Source organism: Quercus suber, unplaced genomic scaffold (genome assembly GCF_002906115.3).
Source record: "Quercus suber isolate HL8 unplaced genomic scaffold, Cork oak 2.0 scaffold_442, whole genome shotgun sequence".
Lineage (NCBI taxonomy): Eukaryota > Viridiplantae > Streptophyta > Magnoliopsida > Fagales > Fagaceae > Quercus > Quercus suber.
Genome location: NW_027069893.1, coordinates 210,095 through 228,393, shown reverse-complemented (window position 1 = coordinate 228,393; position 18,299 = coordinate 210,095). Strand labels below are relative to the sequence as shown.

The 18,299-nt window shown below is 32.9% G+C and overlaps 1 protein-coding gene and 1 long non-coding RNA gene across 7 annotated transcripts; both read right to left on the bottom strand.

The window, feature by feature from the left end:
• Nucleotides 1–524: 524 nt before the first annotated feature.
• Nucleotides 525–1,401, bottom strand: LOC136062701 (uncharacterized). The gene is made up of 2 exons (XR_010624430.1): nt 1,092–1,401; nt 525–958 (listed from the first exon to the last, which is right to left on the bottom strand). It is a non-coding gene; the product is annotated as an uncharacterized LOC136062701 (long non-coding RNA).
• A 1,402-nt stretch (nt 1,402–2,803) lies between these two features.
• LOC111993028 (receptor-like protein 33) lies at nt 2,804–14,068 on the bottom strand. 6 transcript variants are annotated; one of them, XR_010624423.1, is made up of 4 exons: nt 12,724–14,067; nt 10,717–12,631; nt 9,288–9,352; nt 2,804–3,895 (listed from the first exon to the last, which is right to left on the bottom strand). XR_010624423.1 is itself a non-coding variant. In XM_065762100.1 (3 exons), the coding sequence occupies exon 3, from the start codon at nt 3,748–3,750 to the stop codon at nt 2,887–2,889; it is 864 nt and encodes a 287-aa protein (XP_065618172.1). In that variant the 5' UTR covers nt 3,751–3,895; nt 10,717–12,631; nt 12,724–14,068; the 3' UTR covers nt 2,804–2,886. The 6 variants fall into 6 exon arrangements, 3 of the variants coding, with proteins under 3 accessions (XP_065618172.1, XP_065618171.1, XP_065618170.1); XR_010624425.1 differs by lacking the exon at nt 9,288–9,352 and having other exon boundaries at nt 12,543–12,631; nt 12,724–14,068; XM_065762100.1 differs by lacking the exon at nt 9,288–9,352 and having other exon boundaries at nt 12,724–14,068.
• Nucleotides 14,069–18,299: the final 4,231 nt, after the last annotated feature.

The window sequence follows — 18,299 nt, the reverse complement described above, 5'->3', positions numbered from 1 at the left end:
CAAAATTCAAGTTGGGTCATGACATATTTTTGTGATAACAGGTGCTAATGATCTCTACATGGTATATATGGAGTCTTTTTAATATTTTAGTTTTCACTTTAACAATGTAGAAATTGAGTCATCAATGATTGAGTGTTTATATGTTACACATTTCTGCAAATTTGTTCAACACATTGCATAGATTTGCGATTACTACAAATAATAATTGTTCAATCACTTTAATTTTAAATTTGGGTTTGGATAAGATTAAAATCCAACTTATATATGAATACTTCTCAAATTATTTCTTTATGAGATGTACAACTTTACTCTTATATAGCTTTTTAAAATAAATAAACAAATAAAAGCAATCTCAAATGAATGCAAAGTAATTGAAAATTAATATTTCATCACTGAATCAGGGAAAAAAAATATAATATACGAAAACATGGTATACAAACAAAATTAGGCAAGGACTTATTTAAATTACACATTTGTTTTAATTTGCAGAAAACAGTCATTATTTAGCTCAAACAAATAACAACTAAAGCAACATAGGAATTTATTCAAATTACAAAAGAGCCATGATAGAAAGAAACTAATGGTTACATTCTTTGAAAGACAACAGGTATAAACACTGTGTTGGGAAATTTTAGTATTGAATCTATTCGAAATAAGACTATTCGAATAGCCTACACAATTCATATAAATCAAAAGATAATCTATTGGCAGTATTTCTGCAGCGAAGGTGGAGAGATTTTCACAATTTCAAATGGTAAGATTCCTTCCCTTCATGGTTTTAGTCTTTCTGGGTATAGCAGAAGTGAAACCGTATAGCAAAGTTCAAACCATATGGTTGTCCTTCAAACCGTCAAAACAGAGCTCCAATTAAGAACCACAGCAATCAAAACAATCACCCACACCACAGCATGAAAGAGGCAGTAACAAAATGTACAACTCAGAGTTCCAATTAAAAGCCCTAGCAATCAGAATTTCAGCATAACAATCATCCACACCACAACACGAAAGAGGCAGTAACAAAATGAAAAAAGGGAAACAAAAAACATCAAGCAAAAGAATGGAGAACAAAAGGAATTGGGATTTAGAGATACCTCAACCGAATCATCCAGGTTCTGTCAGTATTTGTACACTGTGAGAAGAGGAAAACAGAAAGGAAGGAAGATAGATGGGCGGCTGTTACTATGAAACCGTAGAGCAGGAAGGTGGGGAGATTTTCACAGTTTCAAATGGTATTAAATTCCTTCCCTTCAGGGTTTCAGACTTTCTGGTTTTCCTTAGGTTGAAATGATGTGAAACCGTATAGCAGAAGTGAAACAATGTGAAACCGTAGCAGATATTCAAACCGTTCCCTGCGCTGTGTACCCTCTTTCACGTTTCAATTTTCCTGTTTTTCCTTTTAAGTTGAAAAGGTTTGGGTTTGGGCTTTTATGATGGAATTAAATAGATAAGAAATGGGCTTTATAGTGTAAATAGGGCTGTGATTTATTATATAGATTTATTATTATTTTGAAATTTATAGATTTATTATGATTCTAAAATTTTTTTTTTAAAAAAATTATTTTAAAATTGTAGGAAAAAAGGGTGGAAATGACATGGGCGTTAACATGGCACAACCTGAGTGCAACAACATTTAACGCTACGCTTCAGCTTTTAGTAATATATAGATATAGATATATATATATATATATATTGATTTTATAAAATATGAGAATTGTTAATAGGTTATTCGTGCATGTAAACTTGACTACAGGACCTATTTATTAAATGGGTTATATGAATCATACTTGCTGCCCTTAGTCAGGAAATCCACCTTCCAAGGTCAGTGGATATGGTAGAAGCCTTGGCTGCAAGACATGCTCTCTCCTTTGCCCAAGAGATCAGTATCTTTCGAGCTGAAGTGGAAGGGGACTCCTTAAAAGTTGTTTCGGCAATTAATAATTCTGAGCTGAATAGGTCCCAGTTGGGTCATATTATCCTAGATATACAAAGTGCTAGTCATTGTATGCATTTCTGTCATTTTATTCATGTTCGTAGGGGGGACAACAGATTAGCCCATGCCCAGCAAAAAGAGCAATTCTAGCTACGGATACCGATGTGTGGTTAGAAGAGCTACCACCTGATTTGGATGATGTACTTCAAACAGATTTTCCTTAATAATATTGACTTACCTGTTTCTCAAAAAAAAAAAAAAAAAAAGGTCATGTTAGGGTTGAGGGGTTGTGACTCAATTAATAAATGTGTTGTGTTCGTGTAGATTTATATGGTTGAATACTTATGAGTTAACATGACAAGACACGACATGTGAACACAAATGATCACCCCTAGAATTGAACATTGTTTTCTTTTGATTGTTTGAGGAGCTTGCAGACAAGTGGCTTCAATGCCTTGAGATTTTTGTTTTTTGAGAAACAAACACACATACACACACACAAGAGAGAGAGAAATTGGGTATAAACCAAAGGCACATCACAAACTCCACTTAAAAGTCATGGTAACTAACTTCTATATGCTCTCTTATAATATGTCTTTGGATTGGGCTTATAATATCTGTATAGTGTATACTCATTGTGGTTTTCTTTTGTTTTAAATCTAAAGATTTTTAATAAAGGGAAGAGAGAAAAGGTCCCAAGCATTAGTGTTCTTAGTTAAAGTTTGTGAAGTATGTAGAGCCATTCGGTCTTCCAGAGAGGGAGAAGAGAGTGACAAAAGGCATCAAATATTAAAGAAACTGGATGGAAACAACAAAGAAGAAAACAATCTCAGGGTAATTTTTTGATGCAGGCATATTTCTTCAAAGTCATACTTCATTGAAGTTTTTTTTTTTTTGGATACCATTTAAAAAAGGCATTAACCATAAGTAGCATTTGCACCATGTTCCATCGTCGGCTAGTAGTAGTAAGTTGGCTCTTTTGTAGCTAAAACAGCTAACGACCATACATAGTTATGGATAACCTTAGAAACAAAAATCAGCCTGCAATCTAATCCCATCTGCTGTAGGGAGGACATGTCTGCCATGAGAGTTCTCTCTTTCCAATCTGGGGCTCGCTTCTTGTCCACTACTTGAACTAGCTTTTTGCAATTACTTAACATCAAAATTTGCTGATATCCAAGGTTCTTAGCTTTGACTGCTGCCTTTACTATCGCCTCCTGAACTGCACCTGCAAGAGATCCAGCAGCACAACTCCTAATACCAAAAAACACCACTTCTCCTTGTAGATTTCTGGCCTCATATGCATAAGCACCTCTTTTAGCTCTCTTTCTTTTTGCACCTGCTAACTTTACGATCAACTGCCACTGCCCACCAATTGGAATTTGGTCTGTATTTTGCTGATGCCTCTGTGTGCCCAGTGAATCAGCCTCGTTAAAGATTCCATGGTACCAGCAAGACAAATTTTGAGCAGTTAAGAGCACTTCTATTGGGTTAGGTTGCTTATCTTCATGAACCACCAGATTCCTATGGTTCCATATCGACCATAAGACAATAAACAGAGTTTGCAGGTATTTCATTGACTCCTGATCCATCCTTTTGTGTCTTATCAGCAGGGACCCAACCCACCCTTGGACAGAAACATTGTTTAGCTCAGAAGTATGAATACCCAATGATGAACCATGCCAAATGGCTCTAGCAAAAGGGCAGTAGAGGAAAAGATGAGTGAAGCTTTCATCCTCAGAATTGCAGAGAGGGCATGTACTATGGACATAGATCCCTCTATTACACAAATTCAGAAATGTAGGAATACTGTCATGCATGACTTTCCACACAGATTCCAATTTTCAAAGGGATTTTTACTTTCCAAATAAGGTTCCAAACCGCCTGGGGAATGGTATTGTGAGCATGGTGATCCTGCCTTGAGGCCTGGTAGTCTTCCTAAAGTATAGAATAGGCTTTGTGTACCTGAAATGAAACCCATCATTTACAAAGAATTAGACAAAACGCATATCTGGCCTTCCCAAGGCTAAGTCGGTACATTTGTTGTATCCATTGGAAGCATCTCTTTTATTTCTCCTCAAGAAAACAGAAGGAAATCTATAGGTAGTGAACACTAAGGTCTAAGGGCCTCAGTCTATGATAATTACTAGTGCTAAAGCTATGCCACCATAGCCTAGTAAACATTGATAAAAAATTTTAACTGGCATTTATTGAACAGTCATTTATGCATAAATAAAAAAAAGATAATGTATTGTGTATGTCTTGTGTTATTGGATTATGAGCTATATATAGTTCATGGTTCTGTAAATTTAGTTGTAGCAAGCTTGATTGTAAAAATGAACTAGATGGGGGCAAGAAAAATGTATTGGTCCCCTGTATGAGTAGAATTAATGTGATATGCTTCCATTTATGCTTCCATTTTTTCTTTGGAAAACCAAACAAGTAGCATGTTGAAACATTCAAACCTAGTACATCATTGTTCAACCATTCAAAAAAAAATAATGGGACCTCTTCTATCCAAGTTACATAATCTTCAATATTATGTGCACATCTTGCCAAAATGAGTCTCTGGTAAAACTAACGTCCCATTGCTGAACATGTTAGCGTTGCAGATGATATTTAGCTTCCTTCACAACGTTAGCCCACCAAAACTCGTAGTTTCAGTGTTCTTGAAGTTTTGCTATATATATTCCCCCACTAAAACTCGTCCCCTCTGTATGCCAACATCACAAGCAAACCGAATGGTTTGGACTGCAGCCTCAAGTTCTGCCACAAAGCTCTCCACAACTGGTCTTCCTTTTCAACTCATTGCTGCAATGAGCAATCCTTGTTCATTCCGGATTATGACCCCCGCTCCTGTTCTATGTAAATCCTCAAAAACTACACCATCAAAATATTCCTTGTAAATAGGTTTACAAGGAGGATTCCAATGCAGTGTGAGATTAATACGTTGGCCTGTTACAGCTTTAGTTGTTGAACTACCTGAGTTGCAGATTGCTTGAAATTCCTGCCAAAATTCTATAGCCTCACCTGCTATGACACTTGGCTGTTTTGTAGACTGCTTAATGACCCACTTATTCCTTCCCTTCCAAATCATCCAGGACAGTATCAAGGATTGCTCCAGTGTTGTCACAGTCCTCCTCCAATACAGACCAAATTATTCTAACAAAGTCTAGGAATTCATGCTCTAATTACCTCTTTTCTGCAGCACCAAATTCTTTGTGCCTCTTCACAATTCCATAATTCATGCATCATGTCGTCCTCATTTAATTTGCAGCTTGGACATCATGGCTACGTTAGAACCTTTCTGTTCACTAGATTGGCACATGCAGGTAGAATGTTATGACATGCTCTCCATGCAAACATCTTAACTTTATTAGGGACCTTTGCTGTCCAAATTGAGCACCAAACCATCTCCACTGCAATTTTACTGGAGCTTCCAATTCCTATTGTGCACATCCCATCTTGTACATTTTATTTATTTTTTCATACCAAACTAGAAATTCAGTACCTACTAGAAATTTTAGCAATCCAACCTTTACTTAATGTAATGAAGATAGGAACATTGAAAAGCAAACTCATTAGAACCATTGGTTTATAACTATAACATTATCAGGGACTATAATACCTAGTACCACAACAATAATAAAAATCTATACAAACTCACAAGATTTTCATGTTTGTTAAGGATATTTAAGGAATCACCTATCCTAGATACAAACAAGTGAACAACAATATTCAAATTACAAACCTAACATATATGGTATATTGAACTATAAGAGACAATTAAGGGATTCCTAATCTGCTTAATTAAGGGTTTTTCAATCAGCTGTAATAATGGGATTTGGCAGCTGTTAAAAAATTTTTTTTTTAATTTTTTTATTTTTTAGGTTCATTGTAACAGTATCTATATATTTAGACCAATGTAATAGTTCTATGCACAGAAAATCCAATCCAAATTGGTCCAACCTTGTCATATTCGATCCCATGACCAAATTGCTAACATTTTTACCAAACCTTTGGGTAAGGAACTAAGGATTCTTTTCATCATCTTATCAGCAAGCTGGGCGTTACTCATGTACATGCTCCACCTTGAGGGGGAGTATTAGAGACAATTAAGGGATTCCCAATCAGCTCAATTAAGGGGTTTCCAATCAACTATAATTATGAGATTTGGTAGCTGTTACTATTCTGTCTAGCTGCAATTATGGGATTAAGCAGTCAATATTTTTGTCTAGGTTCATTGTAACAACATCTATATATTCAGACTAATGTAAAAGTTCTATACATAGAAAATATAATTCAGACAAATCTTTGTCCTCCAATGTTATTTTACATGAACATATTCATTTATTGTTCATCAGAAAAAACTCAATTATTTGTCTTTTCCAACCTCACTGTGCAAAGATGAATCAAGTATGTCTCTGTTTTGCAACTCGACTCAACCTTGCCTCCTAGCTCTAAAGCTTAGCATTGAATTATCTCTAGAATTTGATGCAAAAAGTGCGAAAGATTAAAGAGAGACACAAACAGAGAGAGAGAGAGAGAGAGAGAGAGAGAGAGAGAGAGAGAGAGAGAGAGAGAGAGAGAGAGATATGTGTCACTTATAGAATGGAACCAGGACTGCAGAATTCTGGAGCTAATTAAGTGCCCTTGATGTCTTCTTTAGTTCCCAATTAAACCAACAGAAGATTCATCTAGCTTAAGAATGTCAATGGAAGACGATATAAAAAATTGAGCTGCTGTGGCATACTGTAGGCACATCAATTACTGCATTTGAAAAAACTGGCTACTATGAATAAACCCCAAATAGAACTCATAGAAGGAGAACCCATTGAGTTGAATCTTCACAAGTTTTCTTGGGCTCAACATGTTGATTAGGAGCTTTCTCACATTTTTCTTGTTCATTGTTCTCAACTTTTCAATTAGATCTCTCCATCCAACATCTTTCCCCTACTTTCTTTTAAAAGAAAATTGGAGTAGCACTTGAGCTTTGTTGATAAACAACAGTATATGTAGAAAAGAAATCATTCTATGAGACAAAGGGTCTCATTAAAAATCCTTAGCAATATGGAAATATCTTCACAAAGAGTGGAAAATTTTTTTTGCTAGGGGATAGGAAATAGCAACCTCATATGTCAAATAATGCATAAAGCTATCAATAAATTTGAGTAGGTTAAAACATAGCAGTGAAGATCTAAGACATTGCAATTCCTTGCATGTTAAGGGCACGAACACCTTTCAGAATTATATTGGAACTAAATTAAAAGAGCTTGAGGCGTGTTATATATATGCAAGGAGGTGAGAGTACATGATAGGTATTTTTTTCATACTAGAAGGTAGTGTGAATCTGCCCCCAAACTCTGCTTCAAGATGTGGTAGTAATATGTTTCTGATTTCCATGGGTTGGTAAGTAGTCAATCAAAATTATAATTGCAAGGTTCGATGCATCATATATATATATATATACACAAACAGTTTTAAAAGCTTTTTTATCATTTAATATGTAATGAAAAGTTTTTTATGAAGTGAATTTGAGCTTTTCGAGTAAGTGAATGACCTGCCTAGTTTAAAACCAGAACTGGGTGTACCTTGTGACATATTGTTTTCAAGGTTTGAGAAGACCTTAATAACAAATGAATTTCTCTCAAGCATGTTTAGCCAACTTTATTGTTTGTGAACTCCCTCGAACTAGTTTGAATGATGTTAAGAAAGATTCTTAGTCCAAAGCTCCTCAACACCCCCCCAAACAAACCCCAGCACAAAAAGAAAAAAGAAAAAAAAAAAGAAACAAAAGGCTTTAAATAATTACTTTTCACCTATTAAAATCAATTCTTAAAATACACTCACATCCAGTTTATAAGGGAAAAAAATTAAGATTAATCCTAATATGAATACAATATCAAATGAGTCTTGAACCCAAATTGTTTATCTACATGGTTGTGAAGCTTCCCCTTTCTCTAGTATGAGATTTAGGGAAAGTGGTTGTGGTATTGGGCTATTTATGCAAGAATACCAGACATTATATGAATCTTGAAAAAAAAATTTACTACCAAGACAATCAATCTCTTTTTTTTTTTCTTTTCTTCCCATCACTCAATAAGAGTATTGGGATAGGTACTAGTAGTTTTCTTACAATCAATCTTTGTTTTTCTAAGTTCTGAAGAATGTTTATGTACATGTATTTTGGGTGGCTTGAGAAGTTAAGCAACATATAGTGCCAACCTGAATCACAAATAAAGTTCATTACAAAAACCTTGGCTACAGCCTATAGGTAAATTGGAACTTTTGCATTGGATTACAGAAGGTATACTTCTTTTCGTCATCAAATACGCTGTGTAAGCAGATAGTTTAATTGAGGTGAGTTCTTAAATGGACAAATGTCTTTGGATATTATATACCTGAGTACATTCATTTAGAGAGCCCATCTTCAGTTCACAGTATGCCATGAAGTTTGAGATGCTTAGCTCATTACCTTTTGCAGAATTCAGAAGTGAGTTAAACTATTAAATGCTGATTTTCATTTTCCAACTATCCTTTCTACATGCAAAAGACTGACTTGAAATTGGAGCTTTTCTGTTGATGCTTGTCTTATATTCCATTGACAACAGTGTGACTCAAAACTACTTTAAAATTTTAGTTTGAGCTTCAGGAAATTGGCTAAAAAACATGGACAGAGGATCCTAAAGAATAGAAAGATCAATTCCAAAAACTTAAGGAACAAAGCAGTTATATTAGCAACTACAATTGCTATCCCAACAATAATGAAGTTGTGGCCCAGCCATCCTCACTATAATTCAAATATTCCTAAGTAACAGAAAAAGAACAAAAAATAATAAAGACCTGTGCTTTTAGATTATATTATTGAAAAATAGCTCTTCAGCCAATCAACAAACTATATCGTTTCAGAGATCCTAACCAAAGGCATTAAAATGTCAAGCCATTTTAACTTTTGGACAGCATGTCCTACTTTTTAATGGTCAGCTAACCTAGTAAACTATCATAGACTTGTAAGGTGCAATGCTGCAGTGCAAATCATTCATGATTCTCATCTCAAACAATCTTGTACACAACCAAACAAATGTAGTGTAGCTTTTAAAAGTCAAAATGATACACATTTTTCTAAAAAATTCAAGATTCTATGTGTTTGGTACACATCAATTTTTAAAATAAGAAACCATTTGATTAAAAAAAATAGACTGGATCTAGGAAATTAACTATTGTAGGATTATTCCTGACTACAGTGAGTACACATGCTTGATAAGGTAAGCAGAAAATATGCATCTTAAGTAGACCAATCAAATCAATAAAATATACATATGAAAACCTACTGTCCAATAATGAAAACTAGACTAACCTCCCATCCAAGGTGGAGGAAATTTTGGGCCTAATACTAACTCCAACACCAACTATCACATTTAACTGCATTAGAAAAATAAAAACCAATTAACACAAAATAAATACTTGAGTAATTGAAAAGTCTATCTTAATAATCCAACTATGGATGAGCCTCTTAATTTTGAGAGAGAGAGAGAGAGAGAGAGAGAGGGAGGGAGAAGAGAGTGACAAAAGGCATCAAATGATAAATAAATTGGATGGAAAAAAATAAAGGAGTAAACAATCTCAATGTAATTTTTTGATGAGGCCTGTTTCTTCAAAGTTCAATCAAAATGTCCTTTTTTTTTCTTTGACGGTGGAAAGAAATTGAATTTGGAATCATAATTTACAAAGTCATGTTCCATTCAAGTTGAAACCAAATGAAACCCATCATTTACAAAGGTTAAGACAAAACGCATATCTGGCCTACCCAAGGCTAAGTCAGATCCATTGGAATACTCACTTGTTTTTCTCCTCATGAAGGCAGATGGAAATCTCTAGGCAGGCTGGCACTAAGGTCTAAGGGCCTCAGTCTATATAATTACCAGTGCTAAAGGTATTCCACCATAGCCTAGTAAACAATGATAAAAAAAAATTTTAACTGGCATTTATTGAACAATCATTTATGCATAAATTAAAAAAAAAAAAAAAAAAGACACACACACACACACATTCATACAAAGTAGTATAGTCCCACAAGCTAATATAGAATTGTCTAAAATTATCAATAACAAAAAAAAGAATTGTATAAACTGATTAAGTAAATTAATGAGTATTACTGGCAGGGTTAATATTCACATGCAAAATTAACATTACACATGCTTGATATTTTAAACTAATCATTGGTTATGATATGAACAAATTTTTTTTGATGAATCAATCAATTTTATTAAATACAAACTAGAGTACACAGAGCCCTAAAGGGAACTACACTAGACGAAGGAACCCTTTGTAAGCACAGAAAATACAAGTACAACAGTGTCACCTCAACTCAAGCCAATAGACTAAGTCCGTCTATCCTTTAAAAAATAATAATAATAAACCTACATAGCAAATTTAAATACAACAAAGGGATGATCCTTGTGAACAAATCAACAGTTATGACTACTTCAAGACACCAGAATGCACCATTTTGTAGAAGACTAGAAACAACAGCCATTATCATATCCACATTATGTCTTCTTGAATAGCATACAAGGATTCAAGCCCCATTTGCCGCATACTATCCATGACATCTAAATTACACCAAAGAAATTGAATAAGAAGGTAAATCCATAAGATATCCAAGATACACAACTATAATTCAAAGGGACAGAAAAAAATTCAAATTTGCTAATAATAATAGATACTTTTATGTTTTTAGGTATAGAGATTCATTCTAAAGTCTCAAAAATAAGAACATCACATACCATAGAAACAGTTATCTTCTTCCATCACGTATGTGGGCATTCTTCTTGAATCTTCTGAGCATGATATGCTGCTCTAATTTGACCATTCTCACAAGGCACTTTGGTTTTCCAATTTTAAACATAAGATATCCCATTAACATTCCAAATATTGTTCCACATGCGTAACCTGTGGATACAGCTTGCCATCCAAACCCATTTTCATGCTCTAAATTTTCATCTTGTTGCAAGGTCGATGGTGGTGGTTGCTTTGCCTTGTCATTATCGCATGTTCTTGACAATGGAAACCCACACAATCCCAAATTTTCGGTGTACGAATCATTGTTGAATGTATTGAATTGAGTTCCCGAAGGTATGTGTCCTGTGAGTTGGTTATGTGATAGCTTTAAGACTTCAAGCCACATTAGATCTGCCAATTGACTAGGAATCTCCCCACTGAGCTTGTTGAAAGAAAGGTCTAAACATTCAAGATTGGTCAAATTTCCAATTGATGGTGGAATATGACCTATAAGGTTATTGTGAGAAAAGTTGAGCCCCTTGAGTGATTTAAGCCTTCCAATTATCTTTGGCATCTCTCCTTTGAAACTATTGTTTGAAAAATCAATGCTTGTTAAGATGTTTAGGACTCTCTCCATCTCAATATATTGCCCTTTGATCATGATATTCAATGAATCTTGATAATAATTTTCTCCCATATATTTCAGTGCAACCTCACTTTCATTCACATTCATCATGGCTTTAAAATATTTGAAATATTTTATTGGCAAAGGACCATTAAACTGATTGTTTGAGATGTCAACAATTCTCAAATTTGGGAAAAAAAATTTGGCTTTAGGATTGCCTATACGACCTTGAAATCTGTTTGATCTTATGACAAGAACTTGCAATTTCTGAAGACTTCCCAACCAATAAGGGAAGGCTCCATTTATCTTATTGTTTCCAAGATCTAGAACTTCCAAGTCCATACAATTTACCAAAGATTGCGGCAATGGCCCTTCCAATTGATTGCCATTAAGGTTAATATTCCTAAAATGATTTCCTTTGGCAAATATTGTAGGGATGGTACCATGAAGGCTATTCATTCGCAAATCCAACACCGAGAGGGCAGTATAGTTTACCAAACACTTTGGAATCATTCCACTTAAGTTGTTATGAGACAAGTCTAGAACTCGAAGGTAAATTGCATCGCAAATAAAAGAAGGGATTTCTCCAGTTAAATTGTTTTTGGAGAAAAAGATAAATTGCAGACTGGAAAAATTTAAAGTGGGAAATGGTCCTTGAAGCAAGTTGTCACGAAGATCAACATAAGATAATGAATTCATGCCCACATCCCGCAACCATGTTGGAACTCGACCATAAATTTTGTTATTGGAAAGGTCTAAGGATTGTAAATCTGTTGACAGTCTTAAGAAAATTGGGAATTCACTAATATTGGAGGAAGACAAGTTCAATTCTTGAAGATTGGGCAGGGAATAGGTGAAATTATTGTTGATGCTAACTAAGTTATTTGAAAAATCAAGACTCCAGAGATTTTTGAGCTTTGAAAACATTTCTGAACCCAACATAATACTCAAGTTATTTGATGAGAGAGATAGACTACTAAGGTTCAGAAGTCTAGATATTGACCTAGGTATAGAGCCCTGTAGCTTATTATTGCTCAAATAAAGGCTCTGTAATGAATTGGAATTGAATTCACCGATCTCACCAATGAATTAATTACCATTAAGATACAAACCCTCCAAGGATGGCATACTGAACAACCAAGATGGCAGTGTTCCATTTAAGAAATTTGATCCTAAAGAGAGAAAAATTAGATTCAAACCACTTACGTGACTAGGAAGGGGACCAACAAGTTGATTGTACCCAAGGTCTAAAGTTGAGAGATTCGGCAAGTTGAATAGTGATGACGGCAACAGACCTGTTAAAAATATTCACCAATAATTAAAAAATTATTAGTTTGATGCATAAGCCAAAAAGACCTAAAATTTAAAAGTGGTAATAGAATCTCACCGCTAAAACTATTAATTGACAGATCTAAATATGTAAGTTTTGTAAAGTTTCCAAGTCATGCTGGAATTGACCCCGTAAAATTGCAATCAGAGAGAGCCAAATGATTCAAGGACTTCAGATTGCCGATAGAGCTAGGTAATTCTCCTGAAAGGCTTGTCAGAGAGAGATCCAAATGCTCTAAGGACTTCAGATTGCCGATAGAATTAAGGAATTCTCTTGAAAACATTCTCCCAGAGAGACCTAAGAAATTCAGGGAACTAGAGCTCCAATTAGACTTTAGAAGAGAACCTTCAAGGTCCCAATTACCCGTTAGATCAAGGGTTTGTATACTGGGAAGGCAGAGGATGTTATTTTCGAGTTTTCCCTGCAAGTCACAGTAACAGAGACTAAGAGTTGTCAAAGAGGAGGATAGATTCATAAAAGAATTAGGTCTAATTGAGGATATATTTGTGTAATCCAGACGAAGTTCCCTTAACTGAGTTAGGTTACCAATTACTCTTTTCCATACTGGAGCTTCGATTAATAATAGCTCATTGTGAGAAAGATCAAGGGTTTGTACACTGGGAAGGCAGAGGATGTTATTTTCGAGTTTTCCCCGCAATTCACACTCACTGAGACTAAGAGTTGTCAAAGAGGAGGATAGATTCATCAAAGAATTAGGTCTAATTGAGGACATATTTGTCCAATCCAGACGAAGTTCCCTTAACTGAGTTAGGTTACCAGTGACTCTTTTCCAGACAGGAGCTTTGATTGATAGCCAATTCCAAGAAAGATCAAGTGAAACCAGTGAAGACAACTGAGAGATTTCAAACGAGATTTGGCCAGAAAATGCGGAAAAAGAAAGGTTAAGATGAGTCAAACTCTTAAAGTTGCCAAACTCAGAAGGAATTAGGGAGCCATTGAAGTCATTGTCGGCGAGGTTCAACCTCCTAAGATTGGGAAGAAAAAACAGGGTACTGTTGGAAAGAATGTGGCCAAAAAGCCAGCTGGAAGTAAGGTCCAGGCCAACCACATGACTTGTGTTTTTGTCACACTCGACCCCATCCCAACTGCAACAGTGCTTATCCTCCTGCCAACTGGCTGTTTTAGGATAAGAAGGATCATAGCCAGAAGCAGATTTATTAAGAGAGAAAGACTTACTAAAATGGAGTAGAGCAGAGCATGGTGGCATTGAAGAGAAGGAAGAAGAGAGATGATGATGGAAAGGGAAGTTGAGAGTGCAAGATCAAAGAGAACAAAAAGAAGACTTGATACTTCCAAGTTGAACACCCCATTTGATACCCAATTCAACAAAAACAAAACTCTGAAAATGGAGTAGTATTTTTGATGATGTTATAAGGGAGGTATGGGATGGAATGAATATTATATATAGAGGCTGCCAAGTCAACAGAAGTCTTTCACCTTTCTTTTATTTAAAAAAAAAAAAAAGAAGTTAATTTCACGTCACGTGTGAGGTGACGTGAAATTGTACAACTTGCACATGTTCTCATACTTTAAACTTTCTAAGAACATCCATATATCTCATCAGATTAATTATAATATTTTAATAATTGCTAATTGAGTTCAGAAATTGGCAATTAATTTGAAATATTGAGACCACAAAATTTCATTAGATTGCTCTTCTTTTAAGAAAAAAAAAATATATTCTCTTAAAAATCGTTGGAGTGCTAAATATTCTATTTGAAATTTAAGTGGTTTTATCTTGCTGAGTGAATATTATTATTGTGCACTAAAATTAAGAATTAAAATTGACAGGTGGCATGTGGTTTGTATATATATATATATAGATGGATTGAGTTTTAAGTTAAGTATAACTTTAAGAAATGTTAAATCACTTAATAACTTATTATTAGATATGAATTTTGACAAATTTATTATTAAATTACATTATATTCATATACTTCTTATGTGTAAAATTTTAAGGTGATCAAAAATCAATTGTCATATTATCAACAATTATTTAAATTCAAGTTTTTGTAATTTAAAATAATACATAAAGATGAGTTTATGGATTAGATAATAAATAATATCCGATTAATATGAAAATTAGCATGTACATTAAGGATATATAGAACATGTTATTCAATTGAGAGATTTCTAAAATATGAATTCAATAATAAGTTATTAGATGGTGTAACATTACTTAATATATATCATTAATAACTTCAAAATGGTACATCAAAATAGGTTGATACAAAAATATTATGTTTCAATGAACAAACCAAAATGGGTTCTGAAACAGTATATTATAAGCCCAGGCTACTACTATAAAGATTAGGCCATTTTGTAGTGGTACTTTGGTTATATAATATATTATAAGTTTATTTTATTTACTCTATATAATACTTTTGTATTTGTGTATTCTAATAAGTATTACTGTTTTCTAAAAAAAATTGATTACAAATAGTAGAAAACTACACTGATATTGCGGTTTTATTATTCAACCTTAAGTTGTATGTGATCTTGATCACATATTCTCATTCATAAAAATAAAGTTAAAAGAAAAAAAAATATTTCCAAGAATCATTCATTGGTCAATAAGACTCCGTTTGGTGGGGCATTTTCTAAATGAAAACTAGCGTTTTTGATAAAAAAAAAAAATAATAAATAAATAAATAAACAAAACAAAACAAAACAAAACGCTAGAAGCTATGTGTTTGGCATTACATTTTTTTGAAAAATTACGTTTTTGAAAACTCTGAAAATTCACGTTTGCGAAACACAATGGTGGATAGATTTTTAAAAAACTAGGTAAAAAACGCAACTATCATAATCTGTTGAAGCTTGAAATTCCTAAAATAACCTCACAAATACTAAAGTCTTGCCTACTACCTTGCTATCATCTATCACCTCTAGGCCTTGCCACTATCTAATTTTGCTCGGCTTTGATGAAATTTCTTCTCTAGCTTTTTTCATTAATTGAATATTCTGGGCATGCAAAAATTACTTTGGTATGGGATGAGGTTGTGGCTGACGCAAAGAAGATGAGTCTAGAGAAACTTGGATGCAATTGTATGAATTTTTTTTGAAATTACTAAGGTTAGGAGATAAAAATTTGGTGTCCTTCTTGTGTAATTTTTTATTATTATAATAACAAAAATAAATTACACTATTAAATAGAACCATATTATTATTATTATTATTATTATTATTGTTTACTGTTATTACTTTCTTTATTAAATTTTTTATGGGACGTTTTGTTATTATTAAATTATTAAATAAAAAAATATATTATTACTCATTATTTTCATTACAGTATAGCCCGTCTTTTTTTTTTTTTAATTTTCTCAAAATAAAAAAAAAAAAAAAAAATACAAAACCAAACAAAACACGGGAAGCTATGTGTTTGGCATTACATTTTTTTGAAAAATTACGTTTTTGAAAACTCAGAAAATTCACGTTTGCGAAACACAATGGTGGATAGCTTTTTAAAAAACTAGGTAAAAAACGCAACTATCATAATCTGTTGAAGCTTGAAATTCCTAAAATAACCTCACAAATACTAAAGTCTTGCCTACTACCTTGCTATCATCTATCACCTCTAGGCCTTGCCACTATCTAATTTTGCTCGGCTTTGATGAAATTTCTTCTCTAGCTTTTTTCATTAATTGAATATTCTGGGCATGCAAAAATTACTTTGGTATGGGATGAGGTTGTGGGTGACGCAAAGAAGATGAGTCTAGAGAAACTTGGATGCAATTGTATGAATTTTTTTTGAAATTACTAAGGTTAGATGCGGACCATGTGATTGGCAGTAGAGGATTTTTGTCCAGCTACCCAGCAAGTGAAGGAGAAGCCTAAGGTAGTAGGAGATAGACATTGGGAAGATAAAAATTAGGAGTCCTTCTTGTGTAATTTTTTATTATTATAATAACAAAAATAAATTACACTATTAAATAGAACCACATTATTATTATTATTGTTTACTGTTATTACTTTCTTTATTAAATTTTTTATGGGACGTTTTGTTATTATTAAATTATTAAATAAAAAATATATATTATTACTCATTATTTTCATTACAGTGTAGCCTGTCTTTTTTTGTAATTTTCTCAAAACAACAATTTTTTTTTTCAAAAATCAAAACAACAATTTTAGAACAACATGTTTTACCAAACGCTCAAATATAGTTTTAAAAACTGAGTTTTCAAAATGCTAATTTTAAAAACGCTATTTTTTGAAAATGCATTTTTTAAAACAAACTATCCAAACATGCCCTAAGTATTAGTATTACCTAGTGGGCCTAAACAATTAATTGCCTTTAGACTTCAAACTATAAGGACACAGTGGGCCATTAGGTTCATTTGGATACTTATATCGATTTTCTAACTTGTGAAAAGGGCACTGCAACTTATTTTACACGGAGTTATGATTGGTCATCATCATTCATTACTTTATCAAATTCTTTATAAAGAAAATTCGAGGATCATTAAAATGGGAGTGGCTGTGTATTTTTTTCTTAAAAAAAATAAAAAGTAGCTGTGTATTTATTATAATGATTTTTTTTTTAAAATTTTTTATTGGACAAAATTTAGATACAAAATTGATTGTAGCCTAAGGCTACAACCTTACTCAATATCTTTTTATTGAAGGTGAATTTTGACAAATCTACCATTGGATTACATCTTCTTCTTATATTCTCCATGCTTGCAAAATTTTAAAAATTAAATATCAAAATATNATTTGGTGTCCTTCTTGTGTAATTTTTTATTATTATAATAACAAAAATAAATTACACTATTAAATAGAACCATATTATTATTATTATTATTATATTATTGTTTACTGTTATTACTTTCTTTATTAAATTTTTATGGGACGTTTTGTTATTATTAAATTATTAAATAAAAAAATATATTATTACTCATTATTTTCATTCATTACAGTATAGCCCGTCTTTTTTTTTTTTTAATTTTCTCAAAACAACAATTTTTAAAAAAAAAAAAAAATCAAAACAACAATTTTAGAACAACATGTTTTACCAAACGCTCAAATATAGTTTTAAAAACTGAGTTTTCAAAATGCTAATTTTAAAAACGCTATTTTTTTAAAATGCATTTTTTAAAACAACCTATCCAAACATGCCCTAAGTATTAGTATTACCTAGTGGGCCTAAACAATTAATTGTCTTTAGACTTCAAACTATAAGGACACAGTGGGCCATTAGGTTCATTTGGATACTTATATCGATTTTCTAACTTGTGAAAGGGGCACTGCAACTTACTTTACACGGAGCTATGATTGGTCATCATCATTCATTACTTTATCAAATTCTTTATAAAGAAAATTCAAGGATCATTAAAATGAGAGTGGCTGTGTATTTTTTTCTTAAAAAAAATAAAAAGTAGCTGTGTATTTATTATAATGATTTTTTTTTTTTATTGGACAAAGTTTAGATACAAAATTGATTGTAGCCTAAGGCTACAACCTTACTCAATATCTTTTTATTGAAGATGAATTTTGACAAATCCACCATTGGATTACATCTTCTTCTTATATTCTCCATGCTTGCAAAATTTCTTAAAAATTAAATATCAATAGCTATGTCATCAATAAATTATTTAAATTACAAATTT

Excerpts from the sequence above, each read along its gene's own strand:
- LOC111993028 (XM_065762099.1), bottom strand. The coding sequence starts at position 12,278 with ATGTTGGGTTCAGAAATGTTTTCAAAGCTCAAAAATCTCTGGAGTCTT.